The following is a 17911-nucleotide window of genomic DNA, read 5'->3' as shown; positions in this document are numbered from 1 at the left end:
CGTAGTGGCCCTGGGGAAACATCTAATGCAGAGAAAAACCTCAGGGAGAAAAGGAAATAGGAAAAGAGACACTTTCACCTCCAAAGAGTGAGCTATACCTATTTAGAATGACACATATTCACAAATGAGGCAAGATTTGAAATACACAGTACCACAGGGACTGGCCTTAGCCACAAAGTCACAGGAACCTTGAGTTTTTCCGTGTTATATGGTATTTGCCCTTTTCACAATTTCAGAATGGTTCCGGGAGCTTGTTTCTTTTTATTGGCCTGGTGCAGAGTGAGGAAAAGGAGTCATTTTGGGCAATTTGTCAGCTAGACAGCAACAAAAACCATCCATATGGCTCTCTTGAGGCATAAATATATTTATTAGCCTCTTCTATTATTGTCTCTGGGTATCCTTGGCAAGTACATGCTCTTCCCCACATGGTGTGTTCTTTTAAATCCTCACATAATATGGAATATTGGGTGTGGAGGGAAGGTACAAGTTTGTTTAATTTTCCTTGTATGGTGCTTTGTACAAGTCACAAGCATGCAGGCACCTAGAAGAACCATTTGATAAGAAAGAAAGGGAGATATGTCAGAAAGTTGTGTTTGTTCAGGTTTTGATCAATGGGAAGATTGTATTCATTTCTACAGCAGAAGAACATAGAGACTTCTTATTAAATTTCTTGTAAAAAAAATTAAAAACACATTCCAAACTCTTGAATTTATTAAAAAACCAGAAACCAAAAAACACATATAGCTTAAACTCTGGATTTTTGTCTTCATTACATGCATTGTCTCAGGAGCTAGTAAAATCTAGTAATTGTTCCTGATAATTAAATAGGGAACTGAAAGCACTTAAAATCATCATATAACAAATGCCATGTGGCTAAAGGGGGTCCTAACATGAGTTCTCCTACTGGCAATCCCATCCTAAGCACACCTTGTTGAGTGGCACAGAGAAAAGCATCGATTCGGGATGGCACAGCCATGCTACCGTGCATACACCCTCCATTCCACTGTGTGCACTAGAAATGCTCACTGTTTGGGCTTCACAATGGAGTTTCTCCTCAATTCTTCATGTTTATCTCAAGTCCACATGTTGTCATAGCATCTGTTTTATGACACAGATGTGATTCTAGTGTCCTGTTCATCTAATCTATCTTTCCTATTAAAGTGTATGTAGTCCATAATTCCAATGATGCACCTAAGTGAGAGGGTAATTAAATGGTCAAAAAGTATTTGTTCAAATACCCCTGTGCCATAAGCCATGCAAAAAGACCTTCTGTTTCATTCAGTGTAAACAGCGCAAGGGCTGGCACACCTGAGTACACCAGAGGCATTAGAGTACCTGGACATATGCCATGTGTGCCCAGGAACACCAAGTAATACTGATGACTGGCTAAAGCCACAGAAGAATAACTCCAAACAGACCTTAACAGAACAATTCCCCCCACAGTATTTATCTTTACATGCCTCAGATCTTCATCCTAATCCTGGTCCCCACTGTGATATTTGGTTTTATTGCAAAATGAGGAAAAAAGACTCAGGTACAGACAGAATGGCTAATGAAAGTGACTGTCTGTCATTAGCTACAAACTTCAGTTCTTAATTTTTCCATTTTCTTCTAAGGACTGAGTTGAATTCTATAATGAAAAGCAGACAAAAACAGCAAAGCCCTCAATTTTCTACACTACAATATAATTGTTTTTCTGATCTCAAGGAGGCAAAAAATGTAATTTGACCTTTAAAACATGTAGCTAGAAGGTTTATGTTTCAGGCAGTATGGAAAAAACATTTCCTAGTACACTGATTGAAAAGAGAAGGCATTACACTACGTTCTTTGAGGTATGTGATTGGCAAGGAAATCCCCTCTCTTATGTCTCCAGTGTGGCCTCAGAGGGCGGCTAGGGGACAGACAAATGCTCAGGGGTGTTGCAAAGGGAGGAGTCTGTCCTTCCCTCAAGGAGCTGTGGCAGAATAGGCAGCAGGACTGGTGCATTCTTGCCCAGGAGTCTCAGTACTGCTGACACAGGGGCCAGCTAGTTCTTTGTTGTGGGCTCATGGGAAGGAAGAGGGGGCGGGAAGGGGCTGTCTTGTGCATTCCAGGCTGGTTAGCAGCATCCCTGCCTACTAGAAGCTGGTAGCACTCCTTCCTTGCAGTTGTGACATGAATGTGGCCAGATCAACTGTCTCCCACGGGGCAAATTCACCCAATTGTGAACTATTATTCTGACCCCAGACATGATTCCCTTTGTGGGCCCCTCAACCAGTATTTTCAACTATAGATGAACAAGAGAATCACCTTGGTAATTTTTAAAAAAATACCTATTCCTGAGACCACTGAAATCAGTATATCTGGAGTGGGGTTGGGGTGGGGGTGGCAACTTGGCAAAGGACAATCACTTTAAGAGTTTTTTTTTTTTTTAATAATAGTGTACACACATATACTTTGGTATGGAAAGCTGAATATTAATTTACAGGTATCATCTTTCAGTCAATGTTAAGTTAATCACAAAGACAAACCCCAAAGGGCACAGAAAAACCAGGCTATTAGCATTACGTAGAAATCCCAGCATCACACAAAAGTAGCTAAAAGTTTAGCGAGAGTGTGTGTGTGTGTGTGTGTGTGTGTGTGTGTGTGTGTGTTGCAAGGGGAGGGACAAACAACAAGAATCATGTTGCATGATAAACCTTCAAAAGTGAGGAAAAATTATCTTATTTGAATTCAAACTATTATGGCTCCAAGCACATATGTTCCAATAATTTTATACTATTTGGGCATCCAAGGTCCAGTGATCTGGGAATATGTGACTGACTGACTCTCACCTATGTTATTCTGAAATACAACATTCTCACTAGAATTTCCTATTTGGGAGGGCTTTCACATTCTTGAAAAAAAAAAACATTTAAAATGTCACAGAGCTGATATCTGTCAGTGTATGGGGTCAACTTGTTTACCTCCCCCAAAATGTGTGCTTGGCTACCAACAGGGCTTTAGTAACAAATGAGTGGGAACTGAGGGATGTTGGACAAAATAAACTTATCTCAGAATGACTATTTCTTTATCCTGAAATTCTGGTGTTCTTTTGGCTGGGGAGTCTCCTGGGAGCATTTGTTAATATGCAAATATGTCACTTTTAGAGGGAGGAGATATCATCATAAAGATGAGGTCACCAGTTACATAAGGCAAACAAGTTTCAATGGTTAGACAGAAGGAAAGAAAAGGTATTTGGGAACAGCAGTACACAAATTCCAGTCTTCAGGGAGGTGTCTCGGTGAGGAGCTCTGGCCTGTAGCGGGCTACAGGAAGCTCACCCCTTGTGCTGTGAAGGAGGAAAGGACTAAGGGACAGAGGCAGAGAAAGGGGAAATGCAAGAACAGAGGGTTGGGGGAGCTGAAACTCCTGACCTATTTCCAGATTCTGCCTGGGCTAAACCTGGCATTGCTTCAGGAAAAAAATAAACACAAAGTATAGGCACATTCTTGGTCCCTTTCTACAGAACGCTGTGCTTTGACTGATTTCCCTTTCCTATTTGAAAGCAAAGCAGCTTGCAATGTAGCCCTCTCCTTCATTCAGTCTCTGAGACCCTTTTACTCCTTCCTCTCCCCTGCAGCACACATTCCCCCCCTCTTGGCCCTGGATGGGCTTCCATTTTCTTTAAAAGTGGTCTTACTTAGACGTTAAATTGACAATAGCACCTAACAGAATTTTTACAGCTAGCTCTGTTTTGGAATACTTTCTCCCCCAACATATGGCAGAAATATCAAGTATTATTATCCTTCCTTGATGTTTTTGTTTTAATTTAATGTTTTATTGCTCATTTTAAGCCTTCACAATCAACTTGGACACAAACACACACAGCTTTGTGGTGAGACGCTAAACTAGTTTGCACACAAAGCAATGAAATCTGGCAGCTACGATTCCAAAGGATGAATATTTTCCAGTTGTGGTAGGAGGCCAATAGTACAGAAGAGAAACCAGCTGTTTCATGTTAGTTCCTGATGTGACTTTTCGTGTTCCTGTTGCCAAATTAATTTTCTGTTCAGAGGTATTGTGAGAGCATTGTGTCATCTTTGTTACCCTTGCAAATGAGAGCGTTCTAAGTTATGGTCATTTAGCACCAGGTAGCTGAGTCCTGGTTAAATGCCAACTTGGATTTTTATATTTTAGCTACTTAAAGGTTTTCTTCAATAACTGTATTGAACAAGTGTTCTTCACAGCCCGATTGGGACCGATGGGAACTCAGCTCATTTTACCCTGATGGGTGTTCACTTAGTATTGAAGATGTGCAATTTAGTTGTGTGTAATTTAGTTGAGCAGGACTCATGTCCTCAAGCTGACACTTTGGAAGCAGAGTGAAGATTTTTAATTTTTTACCTTAGTGTTTCTATTTATTTCTAAACCACACACTACACCCAGTGAGTATTTTGGGGTCAGAGAACCTAGTGGCCCAAAGAAAGAAGACAATGGAATGCATACACCTGTGACACTGTGGACCACGAGTTCAAATCTGTTCCAGAACTAGCACTCTTTTTGGAAGCCCTGTCTCATATCTTCTAAATCTAGCTATACCTTCTGATGTCATCCTGAGGTTACAACCGTACCTAAATGGGTAGTGCTATATCTATGATTCTCTAGGGTTTGTGATTTCACCAGCAATAGGAAAACTTCTTTGTAATAATTTCTAAGCTGCCTTCAATTCTGCCACATGATATTTTTCAAGAGCACTCCAGATTCTAAAATTCATCCTGTCTTCCCCCTTAGAAAACGAGAGGGAGGCTTTGTTCAAACACGTCACCACGTAGGCTGGGCTGTAGGCTTATTTGGAGCAGAGGCAAAGTTTTCCACTTGGCAGAAATGCATACAAATGGTTGATTTAAAAAAGTACTGTGGTTTTATTTTTAAGTTAACACGTATGCAATTATTGTAGGATCATTTTTATTGAAGGTTATAGCAGAAAACAAGTGCTTGGTGTTTACTCCTTTTATAGCAACTGCGTAGAGAATATTTGCTGTAAATGTCTTCTTCAGTTTGGAGAAAGAGTCCCCTTTTATTATGTAGGTGACTTTTCAACAGCAGTACTGCCTGGAAGAGCTCATTTAGAAGTGATCTTTCCCCATTGGTTTAAAATACAATGGGAAACCAGATGTAGTCGTAAAGTCCTGTAATCAGCTACTTAGGAAACAGAGGCAGGAGGATTGCAAGTTCAAAGCCAACATCAGCAACTTAGTGAGACCCTATCTCAAAGTAAAACATTTTTTTTTTCCAAAAGGGCTGAGGATGTAGCTCAGTGGTAGAATACCCTTGAGTTCAATTCCCAGTACTGAGAAAAAAAAATCTGTTGTAAATCTCAAGATGTCTCGTGATCCATGTGCTATTCATTTTACTAAGAAGAAGAATGGAATAAAATAAAAAGTACTCAGAACATCTGGAGAAGAGAGAGGTAATTTGAGGTCATTGCTACACTCGGTCAACTAGTGTGTGAGTCACTCAAGATGGAAGGTATCACGCAGAAGTTCTCAGAGGAAGGGCTTATCCTAAAATGCCGCACAAACCGACAGGACAGAGCACTCTTATCCAAGCAGTCCCCCAATATGGGTTGGCAAACTGCAACCCCCATGAGCCCATCTGGCCCATTGCCTCTCTGAATTGGCTCTGGTTGCTTCAGCCACAGCAGCAGGCTGAGTAGTCACATAGAGGCCATAAGCTGGTAATGCTTGAGATGTTTACTAGTTGGCCCTTTCCAGATAAGGTCTGCTGATCCTGGCTATGCAGAAGAGGCTCGAAGATGGGTATACATATAAGTAGTAAAGCAACTTACTTAAGGATAGATTGGAAAATTCATGTAACTAAAAATAATAATAATGCAAGCCTTCATTAGTATAGCATCTTTATCTTCTCTAAGTATTCAAACATGTTCTTGGAGTTGCTTTAAACCATTAGTTATTCTATAATTTTGACAAGAGGGAAGAGTTCCAGTAAGGCCCTGACATAAGGACTGGGTTAGGCAAAGGATTCCTCACCTAGGGCACCTGTGAAGTTCTCACTGGTGACTGCAGGGGAAGCTTTTCTTTGAAGTCCCTGGTGTCTTTTGCATCCTTAGGATCTTATATGTAGCAGATGGTTTAAAATTCATGAATTTTAGATTTAAGTTAGTGTGAAGCTTAATCCTTAGTTTTACACAACTCCACAGTTTCTGTTAAAAAGCACATCAGTATCAAAGCAAAGACTTGGAATAAGAAAAATATGCAGAAGATGTGATCAAATGCTAGGATTATGGGAGGCCAAAGAGACAGACAACATGTTAGATGAGCCTGAGCATCGTGGATATGAGTTTTCTTTGTCTTACCTTATTCTTCTTTCTTTTGATGTGGGCATCTTGGTTTTCCTTTGGAAAACCATGCTCTTCAACTCATAGTCCGGGGGGTTGAGGTGTGGGGCTCACCCCACTGCTGTCTGTGTGGTAACCTTATGACTCTGGCCTGCCTAGTGGGATGACTATCCCTCTTGCCACAGTGATTGGTCTAGAAACAGGCAGGTGACTCAACCCAGCCAATGGGAAGTAGTCCTTGTTTTTTTTTTTTTTTTTGCTAGAATTATTAGAAATAAATCCACCTCTTAGATTCCAGGGCTTAAGAGTTATGTAAGTCTGGAGTAACCAGGGATGATACCTTTGCTGCCATATGGAGAGATCTGCTTAAGAATGAAGTGAAAAATCATGGGAGACATTGAGAAAGGAGATAAGGGGAGGAAGAGAAAGAGAGGAGAAAAGATGAGGAAGAGAAGGTAAGAAGAAAAGGGTGGGGGAGAAACTGAGTCCTGATAATATAATTTGGGTTTGAACCAAATTTGCCAAAAGGAATCTTCTTTAATTTTTATGTGCATCAGCCAATTAATTCTCGTTTATCTTTAGTGTGACTGGAGTTTCTGTCACTTGAAGTTCAGAGTCCTGCTACACTTTCAGTATTTTCAACATTTTTCTACTAATAATAACAACCTATACCAATAAATATTTCATTTTACTTGTGGACATGCACACAGGCCTCAAAGAAATATCTTCCATCCAAATCAGTTGCAGGGCAGGGCAGGCAGGACAAGACAAAACTACGTCAGTTCACCTAGTCTTAAGTATACTCAAGAATAGGATTCTATCACTAGGCTTCCATAAAATGTTTCTTTTTGTTAAGGGAACTTTTCTTATTTTATAATATCAAAGTTGTAAATATTTTGTTTCCTTGGTTGTACTCACATTATTCATCTTCCAGGCATTTGTCAGTATTATTGGTTCTTTTCTCTATTGAGGTTTTATTCTACATCCTTCATATAATTTTGGGCCAACTTTAAAGTGAATTATGTCTCTCAGGTTTCTTCTTGTTCAAATACTTTCTCTTCCTTTTTATTCCTAAGATACATGCTGCTCACTGCAGAGCTTTAAGAAAATCTGCTAGAGTTGTTCTGTGATGTTTATGTATAAAATAAACATTGTTTTCCATCTGATGCTTTTACAAACTATAGGTTCAAGCACAACACATTTATAGTTCCTAGGTCGAATGACTCACCAGTTGTGCAATTCAGCAAACGCAGCTTTGATCTTCTTCACTGAACTATCCACTTCTTCCTTGATCATGACACGGTATCTAGTTAGAGAAACGGTGCAGCGCTGCAAATCCTTCACTGATTTCTCAATATTTGGGCCTGAAATTGATGTCAAGGAAAAAAATAATTGTTAACTTGAGTACTTCATCCTCTGTTTGTGAGATAAACAATCAAACAGAGTAACCAACCCACCGAAAATAGAGATTCATCTTTTGTCTCTCTTAATGGAATAAAAGAAGTTCTGTGAAGAGGATGTGTATAATGCAGAGTGGGTGATTTGTCCAGCTCCCAAGGCTGCTGTTTTTCACCAGTGAGGCCTCTGGTTGGGCCATCTGGGGAATGCTTATCTTCTTTGCTCCTCAGAAAGAGGCTCTGATTGTGTTTTACCGCAAGCTGCAGTGTCTTAGAATCTAAAGGCCATTTGTGCGGCTGGTTCTCTCTATAAACACTGCTGTGTGTGGTTAAAAGCCATCAGGGCTTTTAGAAGAGGAAAATGACACAGGGATCAGGAAAGGTACAAATAAGCTAGAGGGAGGATGGAGCCATGGTGCCAGGTACGTTGGCTGCAGCCCCATCCGTCCTGAGCCAGGCCTGTAATTACAGCAGTAGTGTTTAAAGCAGCTCTTTGGGTGCCCATCATGCTTGGTTTCCTGCAATTGTCACCAGGGTCTACAGAGAGTACATGTACTGATCCCAACAAGGGCATGTTTCTCAGAAGAATAAAATCCCCCTCAAGAAAAGTGAGCAAGTATATCAAACTGCACCCCAGGAAATCAGAGACAACTGGGGCTGAAGGAGAAGAATATGATTTAATCAGAAAGGAAATGATTTGGCTCCTTTCGTTCTTAATAGGAGCTCTGAGTCAAGTATATCAAAGCTTTAAAAATAACAAAAATCCAGTATGTCAAATAGAAAACCCTCTTTCAGTGTTACATAGTCTGAAAGTTATAACAGAAATGAATTTCAGTGGGCAAGATCATCTCTGAAGGAGACATACCAGACTCTAGACTCATCTTTGTGCCGTGTAATTCTAGAACTTGTATATCTGAGAAACATCAACCCCTTCTAAAAGAGCTCCTGCTTAAACACTTGCATAGTAACTCATTAGGGAGTGAGGTATTTGTGGTGCACTTTTATCCATGTCTGCAAAGAAAGTGGCCACAGAGGGGCAGAGAAAGGGGACGTAATTCCACTCGAACACTCCAGACCTTTGTTTAACCTGGGAACATAACATCTGCCTTTCAATCTATGTGTATCAGAGAAAGACATGCAATTTCATGTGCATCTCTCTTCACTAAGCAGCATCTTTTGGCAAGTTCCATCATTCTGGCACTTTTCTGTGTGTGCAAAATACGTTGAATCATTTGTGCAAAAGGAATCACTTTACCTCTTTTCTTTGCCAGCTCATCTGGCTTTATTTCAAGATGAGCTGCAGGGGCATTGGATTTAACAGGAGATGTTTTTGCTTTAGGCTTGCTTGGATTACAAGGCTGCTCAGCTGACCACTGTAGGCCATCTGACCTCTCTGTTGTTCCATGTATAGGTTTGGGGTTCCCATCTAAGGACAGTTTCTGTTGCAGTAGTCTGTTGCCTTCTGTAAGAGAACACCAAATAATGACTGTGAAGTGATGATAAAGTGATGGGGATGCCAAGATTTTTGGTTTTGTTCACATGTTGTCAATAGTGCCTTTCATGGCACAATGGTTAAGGGACTGTTTTAATAGAATCCCCAGGAGATTAGAGGTTACACTAGAAAGAAAGAGCCTTGTATTTCCAGTCAGAAGACTTGGGCGTGTGTTTTGGCTCTGGTAATTACTTGCAGAGTGACCCAGGACAAGCGTCTTATTACTCTGAGCCTTGGTTTCCTCACTTGTAGCTATCCAGGCTGGTTATTAAGAGGATTACAGGAGAAGAGCATGATCTGCTCCCCCATTTCCATCTTAAAGTATGATTTCATATTGAAGCTATAAAGATGTAGCCCTCCTATCTCCAAGGTGCTATGTTTATGTCTTGTGGTATTTTATTCTGAATTAATGAAGGCAGAAGAGTGATTGGAGACAGGGCAAGAATGAAGTGACAACAGGCACTATAATCATTTCATCTAATTTACGGAGAGCTTAAATCAGGGAACATCCTCATAATATCTCAACTATATTTAAAATCCAGGGAGTTAGTCTCTCTCTGGAGCTTTAATAGATGTGGCAATAAATTAGCAGCACGTTGCTTTTGGCATCTTCTAAAGGTAAGTTCCTACGTCGTTATTGATGAAGTAAATTAAATGGCATCTAAGGGCACGGAAAAGGAAATGTATCACCCTTAACATCTTACTATTGGAGAGTTCTGGGTGTGAATAAAGGGAGGCCGGTGTGCTTTTGAAAGCCAGGTTCTTGGAGAAAGCTGAGTTTAGTGGAAAGAATGCTTCCATTAAACTTTCCCACGTCCTGAAGGGTGTTGTAGGCAGGTCTGCACTTTTCTGGCCAAATATGGTGCATGCTCAGGGGGTATAAGCATCTCTTTGAAGCCTGGTCTCCTTTACAGAGTCAGCTGCAGGCTACTTCTCTTTACTTCCATGATGCCTTTTAGAAAGTTCATGTCTGTGTCTCACCACTGCCTTGCAGAGGCTGTGATCTCCTGGAGGGCAGACACTGAGTCACAGTAATTTCTGAAGTCCCAGTTCTTGTGTTTGGCTTATAGCTTTCTAGAGAATGGTGACTGAATTTAAGTACACTTGAAATGATTTCATTGAAAAGAAATAAGAAAAAAGAAGCACCTTTCCTGACACCATCACAATCATTACAGACTGCACCAGGGGAAAGTGCACGAGAATATGATCCCAATCCTTGTCAATTTGATTTTAGACATTAGCTCATTTATGCTAAATATAACTTGACTCTAGTTGACTCCATCATTCATAGCCTACATGTGAAGGAACCACAACATACTTTAGGGGCTGAACAATGAAAATTTACTTAAAGGGAAATTACAGTACACAATAAAGTGTTCACAAAAGGTAACGAACAAAGTTAAATAAAATACCAAAAACAGTATTTCCTCCGGTAACGAAACCAATTTAAACAGCAGTATGCATCTTTATCTTTTGTTACACTGAAGTGGAACTTCACCATAGCAAGGTGGTTGTCAAACCTCAGTGTGTAATGACTCTCCCTTGGTACTTATCACACATGCAAATTCCTAAAGACCACCTCCAGAGATCCTGATGCAACAGGGGACCCAGCATTCTGCTTCCCAGGTGATTCTGTTGGAGTGGGCATGGGCGGTATTATCCACTTGATAAACATCTGTGTTAAAACAATGACTAAGTACAAGCTGGTTTCAACTCATTTCCTTTGTAAATCATAGCTGAGATTCAGTCTTGATGAGATATTATAAGTTGAGAATCTAAAATATAGCTCTTTGTGCACAGTGTTGTAAATTAGTCATATTCTTGAAAACAAGGGGACATATATGATAACATAATAGAAATAATGAGTACAGGTAGAGGAACAAAAATTATTCTGTTAAGAGGCAAATGAATTTTAAACAGAAGACAAGCATGCAAATGAGCAATGGCTCATTACCCTAGAGCTAAAAATATTTTGTTTGTGTATCAGAGAACGGATAATGTGGTTTGGTTCATTTCATCATTTATACAGCAAATATTTATTGAGAAATTTGAGCACCAATATTTTTTTAGGGTCCTGAAAAACTATATTATTATTGGTAGGATCATTGAACACTAGGAAGGTTTAAATTCTCAAGGACTACTTGGATATATTTGCATACTGGCTGTTTAAGTCTGTCTCAAAATATAGTAAAACTGCAGAATTCTTTCAGATGAATACTGGTCGAGTATTATACATTCTAATAGAATTACATTCATCTTGACCACAAATCTTCATATTTCTAGTGATAGAAAAATGGGAGTTCTTTCCTGGATATAATAAATTCCCTTTAATAACAGGAACATCATCAGTTCTCTATCTTTCTGGAGGGAACGAATAAACTCTGACAGACCATGAGCTGATTGACCTAAGTCTTTCCTGTCCAGTTGGGTAGTCACAAGCTACACGTGGCTACTGAATATTTGAAATGTGCCTTGTCCAAATTAAGATGTCCTGTACATAAAATATGTATTGAAATTTGAAGGCTTAGTACCAAAAAAAAGAGTAAAAAATGCTTTTCAATCATTTAAAAAATATTAGGACTGGGTGTATATCTTAGTAAATTAAAAAATAAAATAAAAATATCAATTGCATTCTGAGATAATATTTTAGATTACCAAATTAGATAAAATAAATTTCTCAATTTAAGTCACCTCTTTCTTTATATGTTTATGTATGTATGTGTATATATATATATATATATATATATATATATATATATATATATATATATATAAATTGTGGGGGTGTCCTGAGTATTGAACTCAGGGGCAATTTACCACTGAACTACATCTCAAGTTCTTTTTATTGTTTTATTTTGAGATAGGGTTTCTCTAAGTTGCTAAGGGTCTTGCCAAATGGCTGAGGCTGGCCTCAAATTTGTGATCCTCCTGCCTCAGCCTCCTAAATTGCTGAGATTACAGGCATGTACCTCTGTACCTGGCTGTACTTTTCTAATGTAGTTACTAGAAAACATAAAGTTATATATGTAGCTTGCATCATATCTCTATTGGATAGTACTAATATAAATCATAAGAAGCATGATTTAGGTGCTCTACAATGTGTGATCATTCCACTAATTTACATTCTAGAATAAGAGAATATTTATTTTATTCAAGTCTTGAAAAATTCTGTAACTTCTACCTTAGAAAGTAGTGATATATGTCTTGTTATCATAATATGCTTAGTATCTAGTAGATGCATGTTATATACTGAATCACGAATGAATGAATGGATCAATGAATCAGCATTACTTCAGTACTCTGCATAGCTAGGGCCCTTGCAACTGTAAGGAGCCTGGTTTGATGTGAGTCTCAGGCTGTGACTTTAATATTCATCAAATACTTGAACCAAAGTGGTTAATCACATCATTTAAAGAAAATTTATCTCTGGAAACATGCAATCTGTTCAGCATTCAATAAAATTGTATATTAATTTTAATTTAATCCTTGTCCACGTATCTAAAATCAGCTCCTAGAAGCTTATATGATTTTGAATTTAACTATTATCTGAGCCTTCTTTTTATTAAAAATACTTATCAAATCCAAATACAGATGGTATTATTATAACTTACTGAGAATCATTTTGAGTTTTGATTCAAATGGACTCAACAGATACATCCAGTGGAGTACCAGGATGTGGTATCGAGGGGCTTATATACAGGAGACACATGAGACATAGTCTCTCTGCCCTTAACAACTAATATGTAAAATGTGAAAAACTAAAATAAAAAATTAAGGAGCACATAAATCTGAGGTGACCTTTCCCCATTGAACTGTCTTGGCATCTCTGTTGAAAATCAATTGATTATGCACATGGGTCTCTTTCTGGGCTCTGCTCCACTGACGAAGTTATCTAGCCACACACCACTGCCACACTGGTTTGCTAAGTAATTGTATCCATATAACTAGTCTACTACTAGGCAATGTGTGTCCTCCAACTTTGCTTTTTTTTTTTTTATGTTTGGTTTTTTAGTTATAGGTGGACACAATATCTTTATTTTATTTTTATGTGGTGCTGAGGATCCAACCCAGTGCCTCTCACATGCTAGGTGAGCACTCTACCTCTGAGCCACAACCCCAGCCTCAACTTTGCTCTTTTTTTCTGAGATTATTTCATATCTTAAGTCCCTCTGTGTCTCAATATAAATTTAAATCTGATGAAATTTTGGTATGACTTGTTTTGAATCTATTATAAACCAATTTGAGGATACCTTATATATTAGCAATATAAAATCCTTTGATCCTTAAACATGATATAGGATACCATTTATTTGGCTTTTAAAAAAAAAATTATCTTGGATAGGTGTGGTGGCGCATGCCTGTAATCCCAGGGGCTCAGGAGGCTGAGGCAGGAGGATTGAGAGTTCAAAGGCAGCCTCAGCAACAGCAAGGAGTTAAGCAACTCAGCAAAACCCTGTCTCCAAATAAAATACAAAATAGGGCAGGGGATGTTGCTCAGTGGTCGAATGCCCCCGGGTTCAATCCCCAGTACCAAAGGCGAAGAAAAAATTATCTCAACAGCTGCGCAAGGTGGCGCTCTCCTATAATCCCAGCAATTTGGGAGGCTGAGGCAGAAGGGTTATAAATTCAAGGCCAGTCTTGGCAACTTATTGAGATCCTGTCTCAGAGAATAAAGAGGGTTGGGGAATGTAACTCTGTAATAAAGCAGCCCTGGGTTTAATATCTAGTATCACTTAAAAAAAAAAAACTCTGCTTCATTTTACAGTTTTTAGTCCTGTGTATCTATAGTCAAATTTATTTTCTAGGTATTAATTTTAAAACTTTCAATTTCCAAATGTTGGTTACTATAGTGCAATAACATGGTTGATTTTTTATATATTCCAAGTTTATATCTAGAGACTTAGTGAATTTCCTTATCAGATCTGGTAGTTTTTTTTTTTTTTTTAAAGAGAGAGTGAGAGAGAGGGGGACAGAGAGAGAGAGAGAATTTTAACATTTATTTATTTTTTCTTAGTTCTTGGCGGACACAACATCTTTGTTGGTATGTGGTGCTGCTGAGGATCGAACCCGGGCCGCACGCATGCTAGGCGAGCGCGCTACCGCTTGAGCCACATCCCCAGCCCCGAGATCTGGTAGTTTTATTTTTATTTTGTTTGATAGATTTCTTAAGATTTTTTTCTATATATACAATAATGACATCTGTAAAGAAGTTTAATTTCTTCCTTTCCAATCTTTATTGGACTGGCTAGGAATCCTAGTTCAATATACAACAGATATACTTGCATTGTTCTTTCTTCATTTGTTCTTTTTAGATATAACTGACAGTAGAGTGTACTTTGACATATTATATATACATGGAGTATAACTCCCCATTCTTGTGGTTGTGTAGGACATGGAGTCACACTGGTCATGTATTCACACATGGACACAGGAATGTTATGTCTGATTCATTCTACTGTCTTTCCCGTTCTTATCCTGCCTTCCTTCCCTTCATTCTCCTTTGTCTAATCCACTGAACTCCCTGCATTGTTCTTAATCTTAGGGAAACTGAATTCAATATTTCATCATTACATATAATATTTGCTATAGAGTTTTTATATGTTTATCAGACTCGGGAAGTTTTCTTATATTCCTGTTTTGCTGGGAGTTTTTATTGTGTCAAGTGATTTTTAAAAATCTACTGGAGGGCTAGGGTTGTGGCTAAGTGGAAGAGCGATTGCCTTGCACATGTGAGGCACTGGGTTCTATCTTCAGCACCACCTTAAAAAAATGAACAAACAAAGGTATTGTATCCATGTATAGCTAAAGAATATTTTTTAAAAAATCTATTGGAATGATCACATCATTGTTCTTCTTTATTTTGTTAGTAAATACTTAGATTGATTTTTGGATGTAAAAGCAATGTTGTATTTCAGGGATAAATCACACTTGATTGTGGTGTGCTATCTTCCTTATATATTGCTTACTTCATTTGCTAATATTTTGTAGAGGACATTTTGTTTCTTTATTTAAGAACGATATTCTTCTGTAATATCCTTTTGTCAGCGCTATGTTGGCCTCATAAAATGAGTTGGTAGTATTCTATATTTATTCCTTAAATATTAGTTAGAAATCATAAATGAAGCCTATCTATACTTGGAGGCTCTAGTTATGGATTTCTTTGCTAGCTATAGGCCTATTAAAAATTTTGGCAATTTATGTTTTTAAAGGAATTTGTCTAGTTCATCTAAGTTGTTGGAATTATTATTTATATTACCTTGTAGCTAGTTAGTCTTTGAATTAGGGGCCAGGGTTAATTTCATTTCTGGTATTACAAACTGGTTTATTATATTTTCATTATAATTCAATTCAAAATATTTTCTATTATATAGTGTGAGTTTTTCTTTGACCAATAAAATTAGTTAGAAGGTTGATTAATTTCTAAGTGTCTTATTGCTATTGATTGTTAATTTGATTCTATTGTAGTCAGAAACCATATTCTAAAGATTTCAATATATTTTAGTTTGTTGCAACTTATTTTACAGTCCAGAAATTAAGACCATTTCAACGAAAATGCTATATATTCTTGATGCTGTTGGGTGTAGTGTTCTATAAATATCAATTATGTTAAGTTGGCTGATGGTGTTATTAAAATCTTTTATACTCTGGTTTTTAATCTACTTGTTGCTATCAATTACTAAGAAAATGGTGTTATGGTTTGGATGTGAAGTGTTCCCCAAAAGCTCACGTGTAAGACAATGCAAGAAGGTTCAGAGGAGAGTGATTGGGTTGTGAGAGTCTTATCCCAATCAGTGAATTAATCCCTGGATAGGGATTAACTAAGTGGTAACTGAAGTGCTAGGGTATGGCTGATAGAGGTGGGAATTGGGGGTGACTTTGGGGTATATGTTTGTTATCTTACAAGTGAAGACTTCTGTCTCCAATTTCTGATCATCATGTGAGCTGCTTCCCCTCACTATACTCTTCTGCCATGATATTCTGCCTCACCTTGAGCCCCAATGAATGGAGCTGGTCTTCTATGAACTCAGACCTCTGAAACTATGAGTAATAATGAATTAACCTTTCCTCCTTTACAGTTGCTCTGGTCAGGTCCTTTTAGTCACAGCAGCAAAAAAGCTGACTAAATCAAATGGTATTGAAATCTATAATTATTCTGGCATTGTTTATTTAGATCTATTAATTGCTGCTTCACAGATTTGGAAACTTGGTCATTACATATGTATTAAATTAGAATTGTCACCTTTCTTTGATGAATTGACCTATATTATTTTAAAATGACCCTGCTAATATTTTTTTTGTATTAAAATCTTCTTTGGTGTTAATACAGTCAGACCTATTTTATTATGGTCAGTCTTTGGAGAGTATATCTTTACTATAATTTTGTGCCTGTCTCTGTCTTTACATTTGAAGTGCATCTCTTAGAATAATTACATATAGTTAGGTCTTACTTGTTTTTTTACTCAACCTCTGTTTTTTAATTAGAATTTTAGTTCATTTATATCTAATATGATCATCAGTATTATGGATTGTATCTACCATTTTGAATTTATCTTATTCTAATTTTTTTTAATTTTTAAAAAATCTCTTTAAAGGCTATTTTGATGGTTATAATTGTAAAAAAAATACTTATTTTAAAGACTGTTCTAATGATTACAATCTTTAAAAAATCCTTATTTTAAAGGCTCTTCTAAGGATTACAAATTGTATCATTAATTTATTGAGGTGTTCTTTCAGTCAATATTGTATTACTTCATGTATAAAGTAGGACCCCATATAGTAATATAATTCTACTCACACTCAACAATTGTTTTCTGATGGTTGTATATTTTACTCATACATATGTTGTTAACAAATTGTTATTTTTGCATTAAATGGCCAGTTGTTTTTTTAAGAAATTATGGAAGAGAAAAACTTCTTATCTTTCAATCTACTTATTTACCATTTTCATTTCCTCTAGCAATTTATTCCAAATTTCAATCTGGTTTAATGTCAAACACTCTTAAGCTTGTTTTGTGGTGTAAGTCTGCTAGGGATGAATTTGTTCAGCTTTTATTTGAAAATATCTTCATTTTTTAAAAATACATTTTCTCTAGAAATACAGTTCCATATTAATATTCCCCCATTAAAGATTTTACTCTATTGTCTTCTGGGCTATATTGTTTCTGATAAAAAGTCAATCTTCATTTTTATGGTGGTTGTCCTGTTTGCAAAGTGTCTCCCCCGCTCTCCAGCTGCTTTCACGATTTTCTCTTCATTTTTGACTTTAATCGTTTAACTATAGTGTTGTTTTTCTATGACTTATCCTGCTTGAACTTATCCTGCTAAGCTTCTTTTCCCTATTCTAGAAATTGATGTCCTCTTGTTCATTTTCTTCTTTATTGTGGATTTCCACATTTAAAAATTCTTTTACTATAATTTAATGGGGTTTATGATGAAGGAGATGTAAATTCATGTCTTTCTTGAAAGGTTCTTGGTATGCTTTGCCAAATTAGTCTGCAGTCAAGTTGTACCAATTTACACTCAGCTGCTGTGCATACAATTACATTTAACTCTTAAGAATGCTGACATCTATCAATTTTCAGGGTATTAAATCTTGGTATCAACTTACATACTTTACTTGTCCTTGATTTGATTTATTTTACATAGTAAAACACAACCTGTGCTGGTTATTTTTTGTTAACAGCACCAAAGCAAACAAATCTT

At 37.4% G+C, this 17911-nt stretch overlaps 1 protein-coding gene across 3 annotated transcripts in view; it reads right to left on the bottom strand.

The window, feature by feature from the left end:
• The window catches only part of Spats2l (spermatogenesis associated serine rich 2 like), a 162624-nt gene that overhangs the window by 26519 nt on the left and 118194 nt on the right, over positions 1 to 17911 (bottom strand). For 2 of the 3 annotated variants that reach the window (XM_021720587.3, XM_078017813.1), the window contains exons 7-8: positions 8972 to 9178; positions 7548 to 7683 (exon numbers count right to left, since the gene is read on the bottom strand). In XM_021720587.3, coding sequence (XP_021576262.1) covers positions 7548 to 7683; positions 8972 to 9178 — 343 coding nt within the window. The remainder of the gene's footprint in view (positions 1 to 7547; positions 7684 to 8971; positions 9179 to 17911) is intronic. The other variant, XM_078017814.1, reaches the window with a different exon arrangement.

The sequence above is a fragment of the Ictidomys tridecemlineatus genome, chromosome 7, assembly GCF_052094955.1.
Source record: "Ictidomys tridecemlineatus isolate mIctTri1 chromosome 7, mIctTri1.hap1, whole genome shotgun sequence".
NCBI classification, from domain to species: domain Eukaryota; kingdom Metazoa; phylum Chordata; class Mammalia; order Rodentia; family Sciuridae; genus Ictidomys; species Ictidomys tridecemlineatus.
This window is presented reverse-complemented; position numbering and strand designations above follow the sequence as displayed.